Source organism: Odontesthes bonariensis, chromosome 13 (assembly GCF_027942865.1).
Source record: "Odontesthes bonariensis isolate fOdoBon6 chromosome 13, fOdoBon6.hap1, whole genome shotgun sequence".
In the NCBI taxonomy this organism is placed as follows: Eukaryota; Metazoa; Chordata; class Actinopteri; order Atheriniformes; family Atherinopsidae; genus Odontesthes; species Odontesthes bonariensis.
Genome location: NC_134518.1, coordinates 19883285 through 19902113, shown reverse-complemented (window position 1 = coordinate 19902113; position 18829 = coordinate 19883285). Strand labels below are relative to the sequence as shown.

Below are 18829 nucleotides of genomic sequence, written 5' to 3'. Positions count from 1 at the left end.
GCCACCCGCTCCACGAGGACATTTGGATTCATTTTCACTGACCACACACATCATATTGCTTGTTGTGCATGAGGGGGTAATTGCAAGCAGTCCCTTTGGCAGGAATTAGGGATAAGGCTGTCAGGCCACTGACAGCGAGAGTAACAGATCTGCTCTCTGCAAATTAAGCAGCTGTGTGTTCATATATTCATATGTTTAAATACACTGATCCCGCTTGTCAAGTTTTCCAGGATCCATTTTCATGCAGGAAATGAGAAAACTGAAAAGGGGGTAAAATGCTTTTGAAGGTAAAGACTAAGAATAAGTATTGAGAAAAGTGAGCTCATACAAATGCGCTGAAGCATCCTCATTCTATAATTGACGCTAATTTGCAGTGTGAATTATACAATGGAACAGAAAGCACTAGACTGCTATAAATGGCCTCAACAGGTCTTCTAGATATGACTGCTGCCTCTTCAAGAGGGATCCTGAAAGCTCCTGACTGCCAGCACATTTTGGTCCCATGTTTTATTGCAGAAAAGTGTTTCTGTTTTCTCCTTCATCATCCTTTAAATGAATAGCTTGTGAAGTTTTATCAGCTTTGAAGATTTCCTCCTTTAACCCTTAACAATAATCTTGTGGCATTGCCCCTTTGTCTTTACATAGCTTTGCCTTAATTTTTCAGCCTGACAATATACCGTCCTGTCTTACAGTTTTGTTTTGTTTTATTTATGTATATGTTTTATGATGGTTCCTCTGCCATCTGGTGGGGCCATTTCCGAGTGTAGTTGTGAAATCTGATGGAACACATTTAACTACTTTCATGATCACACCCCAAAGATGATGAAAACTAAATCTGTCTCCAACTACGACGCTTTAAATGTGTATCAGCTGGATGCAGAGTTGACGTTGCGCCACGAGCTGCAGGTGGAGCTGAAGAAACTGGAGGGTGATTATGAACAGAAGGTGCAGGACCTGAGCAGAGACAAGGAACAGCTGGCCTCTTCGAAGGAGGAGCAAGAGAAAGACAACCAGGGACTACAGCAACAGCTTAGTGCTTTGCAAAAGCAGGTACTCGCAAACAGATAAACACGCACACCCTTCAGTCTTTCTGTTTAATAAAAAAAAGAAGAAGAAGCTGTTTGAGTGTTTTTACTGCGTAGTATTGGCTCAATAAGCCAAATGTGACCGCTTCTCTCTAAAACTTTTTTTATAGAAATGAAATCGACTTTAACTCAGATTCTAGAAATCTTTGTGGCCAATTGACTAGCTCAAACAAACTTTATTCAGTATTGCATCAATATTTCATGGCGCTGCCAATATGAGGGAACCACAACATTTGGACATGATCGATGAGGACTGGGTTGGGTAATTGAATCATTGTTGTTTAATATCCTGCAAACTAATACAAACAAAATTGCTTCACTTTGAGAGGAAAAACATTTCAAGGCTTAAATCGACAGAGCATAGAAAGTCTAAGCATCACAGAGATATTCAACATCAAGGAATACCCACATAAAGACGAAGCCCCCCCCGCCCCTCGGCCTTAAATGGTTTAGCCAACGGCAAGTACGCATTGAAAAGAGGGAAAATAACACAAATTTTGAGTCAAAGTCAAATCCTCTAGAGATTAGGAATCTCAATAAATAATGGAAAGTGGGAGAATGGGAGTGACTAAAGAAAGGAGAAGATGGAGATGGGACGAACATATTTTTAAGGCCAAGATGCACACGCAGTGTTTGTGTGCGCACTCATATAGTTGGGAGGCAAAGAGGAGGATTGTTTGGCTGTCGGTGTCCTGCTGCCACACCAGCTGGACTCTGCCTTACAGTGACACCAAACACACAAACACTCCAAGTGACCCAGAACAGTCTGTCTCCGTGCGCGTGTGCTCATAACCTCATAAAGATGTTTCTGTGCGTGTCAGTCAGCTGGAGATCTTCAAAAATGAGCTTCATCCAATGTGAATGATGCCAGCAAGAGCCATCCTCTCACCACACAAAAGCCCTAAACAGACGCACACGCGCACAGTCGTCCAAAGCATCAACAACACAAGCCAAGCATCAAACAAGCTTCTCATACGAAGATGGCTCGCTTTCTCTGCGTTTGAGGCCCTGCCCATCGAAGATTTCTTCACATGTAGAGATCTCTCAGGGTCCCCGCGTATGATGCTGTGCCCAATTCTCTCTATGTGCCGCCTCACTAAGAAAGCCTGCCTCGGAGGCTCTATCGGTCCGTTACTGTCTTCTTTTCAGAGTCTGAGGAAATGACTCAAACTGTTTGGTTACACTGCTGCACACAGACTGTTTCACACACACATATGTACTATAAGAATGCCATATTTTTATTTTATATATACGTGGAAATATGAGGAGAAAATACGCTCCTCTACAAATATTCATTCCAAATTTAATGTAGTAAGTATATTTATATCCGTCTCTTATTAGCTGACCCGAATTTAATGTGCAATGATGATACAGCTTTCTCGAAAGTTGGCTCCTTTTTAGATGTAAAAACTAATCAGTATTTTAGGGTGGAAATTAAACATTTATTTCAGTCTCGCTTCTAGATTAAGACTTCCCTCCTCTTTAAAATGTTTTCTTTTAAATTCCTCGGTGGACTTAGTTCCCTCCTGTTCTTACTTTCTCTCTCCATCTTTCCTCTAATCACTTTGTCCCCTCTTTTCTTCTTTCTTTCTTCTGTTGGCATCTATATTCAGAGGAAATTATTTTGCCAAGTAGATGAGGGGGTAGTATCTGCTCAAAGAATACTCTGAAAATATGCCGTAGGTCAGTTGTAGATGTTGCTCTATATTTATTTAGTGTTTGTGATGGCTTTCTGTAAACTTCTGTCCCTGCAGATTGAAAAGCTGTCAAAGGATCTGGAAGAGGCCAAAACTAAGGTTGTCACAGTTACTATTCCTGTGCCTACACCTGGTTTAGCCCCTCCACCACCTGCCCCACCCCTCCCTGGTCAGAATGCAGGTATGCCACCTCCACCCCCACCCTTACCAGGCCAAGCCCCGGGCCCACCTCCATTACCAGGTCATGCTTGCATTTTTTCCCCATCTACTATGCAAGGACCTCCACCAGCCCCGCCCCTCCCTGGCATGCCAGGGCCTCCACCACCTCCGCCCCTCCCTGGCATGCCAGGGCCTCCACCACCCCCGCCCCTCCCTGGCATGCCAGGACCTCCACCACCCCCGCCCCTCCCTGGCATGCCAGGACCACCACCGCCTCCACCCTTACCAGGTATGGGACCACCACCGCCACCACCTGGGGGTCCAGGTGCTCCTCCTCCACCACCAGGCTTTGTAATGGGAGGCTGGGGTGCCCCTGCACCACCTTCACTACCTTTTGGGCTCCAACCTAAGAAGGAATACAAGCCTGAGGTCCAACTGAAGAGAGCAAACTGGAGTAAGGTGAGTCCTGATATGGAGATGGATGATTTATCTGATGATAAAATACTGACCAAGTCGCAATGTAATCATTCATTTATTTTGAATGCTTTTTAACCTGTAGGTTAGATCATTTTGGCTAATGGTGGGCACCTCCTGCCACAGATGTTTGGTAGAATAAGACCAGGCGATTGAAGAATTCTTGATGGTCATTGGTCGTGATGCCAGATGTCGAGCCGGTGTTGAAACTTGTTGTTATGAAGGATTATATCCGAGGCTCTCATTATGACACAGGCTGCTGGTGTAAAAACAAGCAGATGTTATACAAACACTTTATCATTTTAGAGTCCTGTGGTGTTTAAAAGACTATCTTGAAAAAGCTCAAGGTGTGCTTTTGTGCCGGCACCAGTATGAAAGAAATGTAAAATGGGGCTTTGACAGGGAGATTTTGACCTAAAGTGACTTGAATGCATACGTGCGTCCCATGCCTATGCGCTTCATGTTCTTCTCCTCCCTCTCATCTGTGATGGTTAAAACATCAAAACGTCACTGTCTTTCTTTCGCCTAAAGCTACTGGTTAATGGCTAAAGCAGACTTCATCAGCATTTAGCCTCTCTCTTTCTCGCTCTCTCTTTGTTGGGCGGGTGCGAGGGTTTGACGAGGATGTCACAGAAATTGCGTTTTAATAAGCCTTCCTCTTTTAACTGCACCACTGAAAGATAATTAAATTGCTGCTAGAAAGGATGGTATTCTTTTGTAATTTAAATTAACTTTTTTTTTTTTCTTCTCCCTGGCTTGGTCTCATCCTTCTGCATGCTCTCTTGCGTTCTTTTTCGCTCCTTCAGCTCATCCCCATATCACATTTCCTTCCCATACTCTCTGTCTGTTCTGTCCTACACCCATCCCTGAGGCTTTGTCCATAATGAAAGGCCTGATATCTTTAAATTTACTACCACTGCTTTCTCATTCGCTCTGGGTTTCCTTTCCTCTCATTCTCTTTCCCCTCGATAAGAACATTCAGAAAGTGAAGGAGGAAAAAAAAAATGTGCAAAGTTAATTGTGACTTGTGTGAGAGCATACAAATAAGGGTGGAAAAGGAAAAAAAGAGGAACTTACTTCTCAGTGTACAACTCTTAAAAGTAAAGCTCCCTTCATGGCAAAAATGAAAGAGAATGACTAAATGTGTTCTCTTGCTTTCCACTGTGCCCTCCTTCATTCTCTTCCTCTCTTTATACCATCATACTCTTTGCCAACTCCTTTTGTTCTGCTGAATCTCTATCTGCGTGTCTCATTGTTTGGCAGGTGCCTGGATGACCATTTTTGGAAAATTGAGTCTATTTTAATGAATCAATTACCTAACAGATGGCATTCATCTCAGTGTTGTTTGTTTTGCCCCCTTGTCTCCTCCACTGTTGGCACACACGAACCTTTCTTAGATCGGAGCTGAGGACCTGTCTGAGAGCAGTTTTTGGGTCAAGGCCAAAGAGGACAAATTTGAAAACAATGACCTTTTTGCCAAACTCACCCTGACCTTCTCCTCGCAGACCAAGTGTGAGTGTGTGGATTGGGTATTATTGAATAAGCCACTGCTGTCGTGTACCATTTCACGTCATGAAAAGTATTTTTATTCATTTTTTTTTGCCTCTCTTCCGCATCCCTCCCTTCTGTCCTGGATGACTTTCAACCCTTTGCTATGACTCCACCAGCCTCTAAGGGTAAGAACACCTCACTTCCATTTATGTTTATTTATTTTTCTTCAAACACGTCTTGTCTAGCCTCGTCAGACCTTCTCTTCTACTTCTCCTTGGAGGAAACACTGCACATTTACATTATTCAGAAATGTTGTGTCAAAACAGCCTCTCACAGGAGTTCATGAATTATCCACTCACACCTGGTGGCTCACATTTCCAGTGTGCTCATGACTTGTGCAGAGACAGAACTCTCCCCAACAGGTTAGGAGATGGATTGGGATGGAGGGGGAAATAGACAAAGGGAGTAGGGTATAGGAATGGATAAGGAGAAGGTCACTGATGTCCTTTGACTAGCCACCTGCTGTCCTATCACAAAGCGCTGACACACACACACACACACACACACACACACACACACACACACACACACACCTGTCCACCCCTATCACCTTGTCCCAGTGCCACAGAGCCTTCTGCTCCAACTACTCCATATTCAAATCATAACCAGGACACCAGGAACTTTGAGTGTGTATGTGATTTCATCTGACCTTCAGTTTCCGTCGCATTGCACATTACATAGACACACACGCACACACACACACACACACGCACGCACGCGCGCGCGTGCACAGTGCTGTGCAGGTCATATACATAAACAGTAGCGTGCGTGCACACATAGCTGATGCTAGCTCTTGATGTCAGTTAAATGTCAGGGTTGGCAGCTGTCCCATCTGCATTCACCAGTGTATCAAATCCGAACATCCACCTGCCACTTCATGATTCGACTCTCCTCCACTCCCTTTGGCCCCTGCACCTACACCTCCTCTCTTTATTGGCTGAGACAGCCGCCTGTACTGGATGATGTCTAATAACCTTTTCTGAGTGCTGTGTATAAAGACACCGTGGCCTTTTCATAGCCCCACACCTGTCTGTATGTCTGACTTAGTGGATGAGGATAGGGTGGGGTTGGGCGGTAAGGGGTGGATGTTGTTGATTTCCCTGGTGTGTTTTAAATCTGCTGAAAATTCACAGTTGTGAATAAAAGATTCTTTGGGATTTTACTGAGCTGTTGTGTAAGCATTAGGATTTCATCTGTGTTTGCGAGTGAGCATTTGCGGTTTAATCTCTACTGTGGCTACCGTGTGTATTCACAATTGTGTGGTCATGCAGTGACTTAGTTCGCACTAGTTTTGGTCATGCAGATTGAACCTTTATGTTTTGCTCTATATTGCCTTTCAAACATCACTGAAGGCCTGATGCGTTCCCCCGAGTGCTGTATCGCTCCTCCGAAATCTCAGCTCAGTTTAAATCTTCTTGGCACATTCGTTCTCTTCCTGTTCACTCCACAATCCCCTTCAGAAACCAACTGACTTCACACCAAAACACTGATGACCAACCCTGACCCTTCCTCTACCTCTTAATCAGTTGCCCAGCAGCTGGATTGTTAAGCACACATCCCCTCAGAGGTCAGAGGTGTTGACCTCTGACCAAGCAGAGGATTGATGGTGGGACATAAACCCTCTGGATGTACTCGGCTCTTAATATGCAATTCAACACTTTCACACATAGTATCTGAATATCTGCCTAAGCTTTTATTCATTCAATTATTTCTTGCTCTGTACGTTTGTATCGGTGTATCGAAAAACATGAGCTATCCTTGCTCACCTCTCCAGCCACTGAACGGGTCAAAATTTCGATCTGCCACTCAACTCGGGACAAATTATGATTGGAACCCTCACTTTTATGTTACTAAGGGTCCGTTTATACTAATCTGTTTCTATATCGTTTCTATCGCGGATGCACTGTCCATTTACATTAAAATACTGGAATACGACTTCATAGGTGGAAGGATTCAAAGACGCCGGAGCCCACGTAAGCATTCGCATACGATGCTGATTTTAGCAGTTGTAAACGTTGAGAAACGAGGATCCGCAGTGCTGAGCTGTAGCTACACGTCCTGGTTGGACAACATCACTATGACTTACTCCTCCCTGATTCGTTAGGCTGGTATCGTTGGTCATGTGACTTGAGTGCTGGGAAAAACAAAACAAACAGAAGTGCTTCACTTCAGTTACACACTTCCTTTCTCCCAGTCTATGCACTGTGCCGCAACCGACATTTTATAGTCCATGGTTGTGTTTAAAAGAAGTTGCACCTCGTCATCTGTCCACGAGAACACACATTTCACACTGGAAGAACAAATGCTTGCCATTCCTCTTGGCGCTCGTGACGTGCTACAGGTAGCAACAGTGGGATTCTTCCTGTAGGTTGTATTTTCTAAGCAGTTGCGCATGCTCCAGATGCAAGGGCGATCATGTGATGTGATGGCTGATTAGTCATGTGACTAGCGAATCAGCCGATCCCCGTTTCAAAGTAAACAGTTAGGCTTTTATTGAGACGACAGCAACTTTGTGTGTAAATGTAAATAGTTTGCAAGACGCCGACACGAAGAAATGGTGAAATGAATTAATGTAAACCGAGCCTAAGATAGATTTTTTTTTTCCCCCCAACAGCACAGATTATATTCAGCAGAGTAGTCGTAAAGGCAGCACGAGCTCCAGCTGACATCTTGGTACATCAGTTGATATCAGAGCCAGCACACATCAGCTGATTGATCAGCTGTTTCCTTTCGATGCATTCACTTGGTAACTCTCACAGATCGCTGTGCTTAAACTGCATTAGCCTGCCTACCTCAGCTGCCTTATCTGCAAATCACCTCGCAGCCGCAGCCCGTCTCTACCACAGCTTCTCTTTTTCAAACTGTGCCTGTACTAATGAGTATCATGTTGGTCACTGATGCTTTGCAGTTTGGTACTGTATGGGATGCTTACTGCTGGAGGCTCGGGTAGGGAGCTCCTCCAACTGAGTCCTACTGCTAAATATAGGCTACTGTAAATTGCCTACTGTAATTTCAGATGGTTGGAATTATCTTCTTAACTGATGTGTCCAGTGCACTGAAATTCATTCAATGGATCAATTTGCATCTATAGCAAATTTAAACAGAAAACTATTCTTGTTTACTTGATTATTTGGTCTTGGGTTCATGATTATTTATTAGTGGGAATATAGAACTACTCCTGTGAGTTGACTGGGAATATTATGTCAGACCTGTGGACCAGGGTACTTATTAAGATAATGTTTGGTAATGGTGCATTTGATATGTTGGGTGTGTCGTGTGATATTATAATAATGATAGAGAATATATGTGACACTATAGTACTAATAAGACTACATGTTGCAGTGTGGTTATGTAATTAAAGGTTTGATTGTGGTAGAGTTCAGCCTGGTTAAGAGGAAACTGAAATAATGAGCCACATTCTACTGCTATATTATCACTCCTTTACACAGTCAGACATGTTGTTTTTCTCATTAGGATTTTGTAACTAAACAAACTCATTGTTTAAATTTGGTATGGGAATCTATTAAAGGATTAGTGTAAAAGATTTCAAGCAGCGAGCTTATCTCCACTTTCTCCTTGAAGTTACGTTTTCAACTCCTCACTTTGAAGTGGTTTATGTTTTTCTACTATTTACTGTTGACCGTCGTGAAATAATGAATAATAATGGCCGATCGGTATTCAAAGGTGCTTTTTCTGCATATCGCTGTAGAACATGCTCTTCATCGAGCATGGTTCTATACATTCTGAGCTGTCCTTTTTTAACTTTTGCACACTGTTTGATAGCAGGTGCCTTTTGAAGTCGGCACCTCAGATAGGCCAATTAGCAAGAGCGAGAGACGGGGAGGGGAGGAAGGAGGTGGAGGTGGGTGAAATAAAAGCAGAGTGAGCATAGGGAAAGGCTGGGCTTGGGGGAGCGGTGGTGATTAATTTGATTCGGGAGAGAAAAGGGCCAGGAGCATATATAGTTATTAATCCTCATAATGGGAGGATCATTTTCATATCCCAATTCTCCAGCCTTTACACCATTCCCTCTTCTGTGTATTGCTGTGCTTCCTGTGCTCTGTTATAGTATGTTGTCCTCATTTCTGTTTTTTCGTGGAGATCCCTCCACCCTAAGGTGGCCCTTTGTGATCACCGCATAGCACACCTCCACATGCAACAGCACTCCCCTGTATTGCATTCACTTCCTGTGAATTAAAAACCCAATTGTTCGAGGTGAATTGATATTTGTTGGCGCAGTGGTGCAGCCTGTATGCTGGTGTACGTGCTTGAGAAAGTGGGTGAGTGAGCTCACCACATTTAGAGACCAATTATAATGAGCCTTTTGATCTCCCTGTGTTCTGACAAAATCAATTTCCCTCTCTGTAGGTGTGATTGTGTTCTCTCTAGGTGTGTGTTGGTCTGTGTGAAAAAAAAAAAATATATATATATACCTATTTAGTTTTTTTTTCCCCCATCTCACCCTCCCCTCTTAGGTCTGCTCCATTCACTTCTCACCTTAATGAGCCACCAATCAGCATGAAAGTACCCACTGTGTGTGTGTGTGTTTGCATGAATACTTGCCTGGGGCCTCACAAGGGCTGCAGAGCAATCAGTGAAAAGGATGGTGATGTGATATATTAGTAATATAAAAGAAAAACACAGAATTGTGGTCTACTGTTGATTAGGTCATTTTTTTTTTAACCCACCTTGCAACTTGTTTTTGCTACAGCATACTAGTTCAAAGTCATTGTAATTCAAAGAAAATTTCAATGTTAGTCATATAACTAAGGCAGTCTCCTACTTTTCTGTCCCCGTTATTTACAGCAGTCTGATTGCTGGAGTGTTATAAAAATGTCAACAGTGTGACTGCATGAAATATTGTCTCCATAGATTTACTCTGTTGTTGGCCGAGAGGGACTCTTCATAGACAATATGTCAAATGAAAATAATGCTTTTATGGCCCTTTTTTTTTTCATTTTGTTGAAATTTAGTTGCAGAGAATTATAGGTAAGTTCATGTTTCTTGATCTGAGACTGAATCAGGCTACCAGGCTATAGAAAAGAAAAGAAGAAAAAGACACTAATATCGTGTTAGACCACCTTTAGCTTTGATTACAACTTTCTTCTCCGTCGTTGTATTCGGTTTTCAACAAGATCATGTATTGATGGGAAAGTCAGGAGGCCATATTAAATCTTCTCCAGATTCCCAGTGGGGGGATCTTTGGTGGCCAATGTGTGGAAAATAATGTCTCATGCTCCCTAAACCAATCTCTCACAATCTTGATGAAGCAACTGAAGAGCATAACGCTGCCCCCACAGGCTTGTATGGAAGGCTATAGACGGTGTTCTTACTTTCTCTGTCACACAATGCCGTGAGTGGCTCTGTAGATTTTTCTATGATTCCAATTCGCCAGATGTTTCGTGACCTTGGATTACGGTCATACAAGATTTTCTCACAACCAAATTTCTTCCATGAAGACGACGGTTCACCACGGTCCTCCCTTTTTAAAAATGCATTGAACAGTTCTTAACCCAGTTCTATCTGTATCCTCTTAGGTGTTTTGTTTGCTTTATGCAGATCAATAATTAAACTCTGCTGAATGAGAGTTACATCTTCTCTACAACCACAGAATGTGTCTTCCAGTGTTACTCACTGCAGCAGTAAGTGTTAAATCACAATTTACCACTGCAGTACTTTTTTAATGGTAGGCTTCTACCTATTTGCTTCAGTAAATGCGAATGATGACTATATATACGTGTGTGTGCGCGCTAAATCTTTTTAGATGTTTAAACGAGGGTTACTGTATTAAGCCCCGGCTGTATATAAAAAAAAAAGATGGGTGGAGCCCCCATGACGTCACCCCAGGCTGTAAACGTATTGATTTCTATTAGAAAGTTTGGCGTTTTAACATGAGGGTCTATGGGGGAAAGACTCACTTTTGGGGACAGCCTCAAGTGGTCATTCAAGGAACTGCAGTTTTCACTTCAGGCCCATCAGCCTTTGCCTGATTTATTAGCCCGGTATGTTGTCACTTGGTGAAAAGATTCTGTCCTCACCCTTGTTGCCATGTAGTGGTGTACTAAATTTGTATTGGCTTTAAAAAGTTTTTGTTTAATGCGTTTGACCTTTTCTATGATTTTTCTGTGTGTGTGTGTGTGTGTGTGTGTGTGTGTATTTGCATAGACTACAGCAATTTATATAATAAATCATGCAGTGTTCAGACTGGGACTGCTGAAAAGGAAGCAGGTTAATGTATGGGTCACAAATGCTGTGTAAAGAGCAGGAATGCAACTCTTTCTTATTATAATAGTTCTTCTTATTGCTGTATTCCACATTTTCTCCATCAGTTTTCACAGGTCGGCATTACTATGGCTCTGTGTAAAGTGGGTCCTATGTAACGCAAGTATAAATCTCTTGATCGTTCTTATGTAATATTAATTCTGAGTGGCATCAAGCTAAGTGGATGTTTAGACATGCATTTCCACAGCTGTGTTTCCAGTTCCTCAGACGGGGACCAAATGTGATTTCAGACCAGATACATAATCACCCTCATAATTAAGGCTCTAAGTGTAAATAAGAAGTGGATGTAGCCATCTTTATGTCAGAACAGTCAGAACCGCTGTGGATAGAAATTGTCTTTTGGAGAACAGGGAGGCCAGTACAGTCACACAGAGAGAGCGGTACAAAGGCTTCTGAAGCAAACTCTGTTGGGACTCAAGAGGGAGCAGTTAGGTGGTTGCTTCATTTCTGTTGGTTCCCAACACAAGTGTAAAATAACTGAACCCATCTTGTAGGAGGCTCTGCTTTTGCTCCTGTTAGTTAAATAAACTGACTGCTGTCCATTCTCTCTTTTGCCATCAAATTTTTTATTTTTTTCCAGAGTTGTCGTATTTCTTGCTAGTTTGGCAGTGTACATCCTCAGTCTGAATGTCACTCACTCATCGAAATACGCTGTGAGTCCTTGTCGTCCTCGGTCAGTTTGTACTGTCAGGTCACTACAGTGGCCTAGAAGAGACAAACCAAGCACTGGCAGTCGAGCAGGCCTTTGGATGTTTCATGGCCACTATAGTTGCTTTTACACTATTTGAAGTATTGGCTTATTTTGGGAGAATTCTTTGTCTTGCATTTTAAGTAACTATGGCAACATCCTGCACTTAGGTCCATTTAAATTAGAGTTCTAGCACATTGGACTGCAAAATGATGCTTTAGCTGCGTACATCATACTGTCACTGTCCAAGATTTCTAGCATGGCGCAGACTTTCACTCGGAACCGTTTCAAATCTTCAAACTATGCAGTGAATGGAAAGGTTTGCGTAGTTCAGGATTGTTTTTCCACTCTTGGCAGATAATGTGCTTCCACTCCACTCATAGCTGCAATCTGAAAGGCTTTTCTTAAATACTGCTTACAGAATGCTCCTTGTATCCTATATGAAGAATAAATATGGACTAGCTTTTTAATAAGTAGCTATGACATGCAAATGAGAGATGTGATGTTTCTGGGATTTGTTTAGCATTGTGCATTTCAGTGTATATTTAAGTGTTTATGTCTACCACTGCTTAAGTTTAAATCCGAACTATACCTCTTAAGCCCTCAACAGTAGCGGTGCATTAGGCTGGCTTTGCTCGCTCTCTAAGCCTCGGCGGGTATCCTCAGTTCGGCAATTGCAAGCGTTCCCTCATTCACCATCTCTTCATGCTCATGGAACCGCCGCAAAACACTGTTTATTCATCAGGTCTTATCAGGTTCAAACACATCTGTGTGTGCTCGCATTGGTTCTCACTGCCAACTGCAGCAGCTCTCATATGCTCAGACGGAAGCATACACTTACCCATACACATGTAAGCGTCCTCACACACACACACTCTCATGCTTTTGTCCTGCTCCTTCTCTTCATTCCATTCCCCCCTTCATCTCTCCCTTGTTACATCTCTCTCTCCACTGTTTTACATGCAAATGAGCTAAGTGTGTTCATGCAGCAGCATTACCGCTGTGTGTGCCTAATCTCCCTGCTGCCTATTCTCTTTCCTAAAGATTATCCTGTTTTTAGACGGAATAGGCCCTCTTTGCTTCACTCGGCTTCTCTCCCAACCAGCCACGGTTAGCCAGCCTGCCAGCGACCCAGTCTCTCATCCCAATGCCATTACTGTTTAAATGCTCCTAGTTATGTGACAGCTGAGCAGGAGCTGATGGGAAGGCATGTTTTTTTTTGTTTTTGTTTGTCTTAAATACATGTGCTTGTTCTGTTTGTAATCTCTGAGTGTGTGCTTTTAATTGAGGGATTGGCTGATGAGTTCAAAAGCTTGTTACAGATGCTAAGTACCTCCAGTGTTTGTGATTCTGTCTCCTTTCACCCAGGCTAAGAGGAAAGAAAGCGAGAACAAAATGGAAAGAGGTGGGGATGAAGGCATATGCATGCACACCTACAATCCTTCCACCCACTCATGTCTCAGGTTTTGCTCCTCTTGGTCACAGCAGCATACTCCTATTTTCTCCTCCCTATCTTTTTCGTATATATTTAGGCTTTAGTGTGGGCGCACATTTTTGTGTTTACATATCTGAGGTGTCAAAGTCGGGGTTAAAAGTGCTTTGATTTAGATTCTGATTAGATGGGAAGGATCAGGAGTCATTATTATGCTGTCTGTGATTAGAGAGCATGGTTGCCATGAGAAAACAAGAGATGGAGGGCTGCAATGAGGAAAGAGTAGATTGTCGTTGCAATCTCTGATGAAGGTCCGGGACTCCCTCTCTGTTTACTTTATTTGCAGTATTAGCTACCTATCCCTTAGGGCAGACACGCGCGCACACGCTGGAGACTTGGCCCACTTTGATGTCACTGATAGCATAAGTTTAAAAAACAGGGAGGGTAAAGAGCAACAACTTGAAAGATGAAGTTAAGATATGAGCATTAAGCCGCATCTCTCTCCTTCTTCTCCCCTTTTCTCTCCTGATTTCTTCAGCTCTCTTCTCCTGCCTGTGCCTGATAAAGAGGTTCTTATAAGATTAAATAATGAATGAGGGATGGATGGAAACAGAAAAAACTATGGTTGTGAACGAGGGTAAACCAAATTGTAAACTGGAAAAAAAAAATGGAAAGATGGATAGCAACAACGGAGGAATGTGAAAATGTCCTAAAAAATCTAATTCTCACAGCTCGGTCCAATTGTTTAACAGTAGCCTTAAGGCTGCCACTGACTTGATGTTGGCTACGTAGTGAGTTATTAGGGTGCTACAAAGCTATTAGACTGTTGTGCTAATGGCTCAGACCATGTCCACGGGGTTCTCACACAGCCAAACTTATTAAAACTATTCATTTCACCCACATTCTTACGGTACACAGCTTCTTATTTATTCATGGATACATGTGTATGAAGTTTATGCCTCGCCAGGTTGTATGTGAGCTCTGGGTATTCTGAAAGCTCTTGTAGTCACATCTGCAGGTGGAGCATGCCCCCTGGTCTCTGGCTGTGGAGGCTGTGTGTAAAATGGATAACCCAGTGGCATTTACACCAGACACCAATGGTATTTACAAGACTCGGTGGGCTAGGCCATGCTCCACTTTCTGACCTTAATTTGCTACCAGTAATCATGTGACGCTGTAATGTATGCAGTTTTTTTTTTTTGTTGAGGACATTATTTAGAATTTCTCGACCAACAAAATTGACTTTTATGCATGCTTTTTATGGGTGTGTAATTCCAGTATGTGTTTGTATATGCTTCGTGGTTCGCTGCATTTGGTTTGCTCCGATGGTCCTTGTGTTCGTAGCTGCCTGTTTTTGTGTGTGTATTTGCATGCGGAAGCTCTGGCTCCATTACTCAAGATCTGCATTTGTCATGTTCTGTGAAATGTGGGTTCTGCTTTGCCCGGGAGGCTCCTTAATTTTTCACCATTCCTTGTGATGCACAACACTGTACTGCATGAAAGTGTACATCTACATCCTGTCTCTCTCCCTCTTCCTCTTCCTTCCCAGTTCTATTCATCTACCTCCCTGCCCTCATGCTCCCCCACTACAGGCAGCACCCCACCCACACAGCCATCATCACACACATACACACGCCTAATCAACACGAGGAGCTCTCCAGATTAGCACTTGAGAAAACTCCCTAAAGACATTCCTTCATTTTGACCATTTTCAGGTACTCTCTTTCCTTCTCCCCATCCACCTCCTCCTTCCTGGCTTTGAATTTTTAACTTCCCCACTGAATAAGAGATGCAGCTATCCTCGTGGGGAAAAGAAAGTTGGAGGGAGGGCAAGGATTGAAGGAAGGAAGAAGGCGGGGGAGGCAGAAGGGAAATGGTTGTCCCTAAACAGGCTTTCACATTTATCCCCTAAAAACTCTACTCTGTATGCTCAATAATGCATGGCCATCTCTCATTCCCTATTCCTTTTCCCCCTCCTCTCATTCCCCTGTTCCTTCATCTCCTTCATCTTCCTCGCACTGGTTCCCCAAGCGCTCATCACTCCACCCAGCAGATTAACTACAGGGTGAAACTGAGACTGGCAAATCAGGGTGATGGTCAGGGCATTGGAGACTAACAGTAAAAGAGAGTGTGAGAGAAAAGGCAGATGAGTCACTTGTCACTGTCTGAAAAGAGTTACTGCTTAATGTATTGATCTGAGAGAGTGTGCTTTGAAGTTTCACCATTTCAAAAGGACCGTAAAGCTTGACTTGGCTTCTAAATTGGAGTCAGACTTTATCTGAAACCTCCAAAATTCTATCTCAGCTTGAACAAAGCCTGAGGAGTGCCTAAAACCCTATTAAATGTTTTAATCATTTCCCAGCTTGTTTTCGTTCTCAGCGACGGAGCCATTCTTCCTTAACACAAACTCTGCCTGTCTCTTTGGGGGCATGAAAATGAAATATCACTGTGGACAGACTGCAGCCTTTGTGTGCAGTCATGGCAAAAAGTAATCCCAAGGAGGTCTTCAAGAAGGGACAGTTCAGTTGAGATTTTATTGCAGGAACAGCACATGACACATACAGTGTATATATAACTAATGCAAGTCACGTATTTTGCATGCGTACTGTCTCCGTCTTTGTTCCGCGTGTATTATACTGAAATGTCTTATCTGCTGGAGCCGATGTGTTGTGTATTGAGAAAGCTGAGCCATCCAGGACTTGTTGTGTGTACATGTAGCTTCAGCAGCAACTGATGTCTGTTTGGGTTTCATGCAGTGGTACACTCGAGACTTTTTAGGATTCCTCAAAGAGTTTTCTTAGTCTTCTCTTGAAACTTTTTGAACAGTCCTGAGAGTTTGTGATTCCAAACTTCCATGTTGATTTCTGATCTGAAGTTTTTTCCCTCATAGATATCTTCTATGCCGAAAAGATGACGGTGGCATAACACTGCAAAAGTGACAGGCAGATCTTCTAATGAATCTGAAAAGCAAACTTTAAGTCTGGTTACAGAAATGGGTTTCTGAAGCTAGAATTATTAGAAGTATAGTTTTAACAGCTCTGTGTGTTGAACTACAAATACGCAGCTTCCTTTTCTTCCAGCGTGAAAGAACGTGGGGGGGTGATGCAACACTTGAGCTTTTGAGGTGAGACAGTTGATAAAAACACTTATTGTTGGGCTCACAAGTTGGTTGGCTAACCCAAGAAAGATGAATAAAAAAAATAAAAAAACGGGTGCCACAGGTGGAAGGTGCAACATTTCGGGAGCTGTACTGATGACAAACATGCTCCCAGACTGAAGCCAGCAATAGGAGCCGGACATGAAAGCCACTGCCTTGTTTGTCAAAAGAAGAAAGGAAAAAGCCCACAAAAACATACACTGGTTGCTGATGGTAATGGATTCCAGCCTGCATTCTGCAAATTAAGTCAAGAGATCAGTATTTATTAATGATAAAGTTTGATATTCAGGTCTTATTTATATACAAAATGAATGCATTCTAGACGGCATTAATGTGACATTTAGAACTGACGGGCATGATTGAAAAGCTGAGGTTTTGGTCATGCAGATGGATGGAGGCTAATCTCGGGTTGGTGGATGAGAAGACGGATGGCATTATTGAAGGTGGAGTGAAGGAGAAAAGCCCAGAATGAATGAGTCCCGGAGAAGGACGAAGGGAAGCAGGAGTAATCTGTATACGATTGAAAAGAGCACAGAGTGAGGGAATGACAGATGATCAAAAAGAGAGGAGACGTGAGGCAACCGCAGTGATTGAAGAGATGGATATGGAGTCGAGTAAAGAGAGGAAACTGAACTAAGTCAGTTGTGGGAGCATGGGAGTGAGGAGAGGTGAAATAAGTTCGCTGGGTAAGAGAGTTCAGGTATTCAGGTTGGCCATGATGACATTGCTCAACGAGTTGATTGTGGCTCTGAGTTCTCTCCTGAAGAGATGACTCTGCTGATCTTAACAGAAGCTACCGAATCATCGTGTGTGCCCACGATATTCAGTATGGATGGATGAAGACTGATCTCTGCCTTTTAATCTTTCCATTATACTTTGTGTTGTTTGCGTCTGTAATTCTGTCCTTGGGATGAAACGTGTCACAACAAACCGTTTTATGCTAAACTCCTAGCATATTTGGTTTGCTACTGACTCTCTCCAATCCCCTTAACTTCCTCTCCTCTCCAAACAGGTTATTTCAGAATCTGTACTTAACTGTACACAGTTAGCGGTCAGCCAGCACACCACACACACGCTGTGCCACAGGGCCTCCTTAGAGGTTGTCTGGTTAATGCTTCATAGCACTTAGAGGCATCAACAAGCCCTGTGGTGTTCCAGTGAAGCGTAGAATGCAGGAAAGCATGCTAATCCCCCACCAATAACCACTACTAACCACACACACATTTTTCCTCTGTGACCCCCTTCCCATCCATCCATCCATCACACTACTTCACTTTCTGTGCCTTCCAAATATTCTCTGTAGCCTAAATGCTTTAATGAACACGTAGATCGCAACACTATAACAGACGCAACAAGATTTTAACGTTGGATTGATTTATACTGTGATCTAAGTGTTGCTAGATTTCTTTTCGATGGAGCCAAGTAGGCAGGAAAATGAATTTGAAATCTCAAGCGTTTTTGTGTCCTGATTAAATAAAGATCAAATAAGATGGTGCATATAAATACAGTTCCATTTTACTAACTTTAACTAGTTCATATTCTGTTGAAACAGATATTGTTTTGACATTCAAATGACAAGAAATCTGATAAGTGTTTTTCTTTTTAACTCTTTTATACGCATGCTTTTATGCTTGGTCCTAAAGATGCTAAGATATCAGCCGTGCTCATGTGAAAATCTAATAAAAGGGATCTCTGTTGTCTCAACAACTCGTTATTGAAACATCTGACACAAATAATGCCAAATGATGCGACTGTTACAGCCAGGGTTAGGGTGCGTTTACTATAAGCTAATGAGCATAAACATTGTGTAACACACATCAGAGTGTCAGAGTTTTAGGTTCCTAACATTTTGAAGTGGCTGCTGTACACTGAGACAAAGTGGTGCAGCTTATTTCACTATGTGTTTCTAGCAGTGTTTGCTTTCTTACCTTTTTTCTTTTTAAAGCCCGACATGGGGACTGTAGAGAGTGTGGAAATGGAGGTTTGACAGAAGTTTATGGACACATCCAGACTTCATAACAGTTTTTGGGTTTACACACAACCTGTCTTGGCGCACTTTAACGTAGTTTCATGTCGCGGTTTAGAATTTATTGGACGTGTTGTGTAAGGTTTGTCAAACTCTTACTTGTGTATTATGCTGCTGTCACCACTTCTGCATCTTAAAAAAAAAACAAAAGAGGAGCGTTGTTTGTTTTTCAGCATTTACTCTTGCTACTAACCATACATTCTACTTTTATGTAGCTCATCTTTTTTTGGAAAAAAAAAAGAGAGAGTAAAGTGGAGTGAAATTAAAGCCATTTGTCT

General features: G+C 42.6%; 1 protein-coding gene across 1 annotated transcript in view; it reads left to right on the top strand.

The window, feature by feature from the left end:
- Positions 1–18829, top strand: part of LOC142397155 (protein diaphanous homolog 1-like) — a 75896-nt gene that overhangs the window by 35082 nt on the left and 21985 nt on the right. The window contains exons 15-17 of the mRNA XM_075480499.1: positions 871–1050; positions 2840–3400; positions 4813–4927. Of these exons, the coding sequence (XP_075336614.1) occupies positions 871–1050; positions 2840–3400; positions 4813–4927 (856 nt within the window). The remainder of the gene's footprint in view (positions 1–870; positions 1051–2839; positions 3401–4812; positions 4928–18829) is intronic.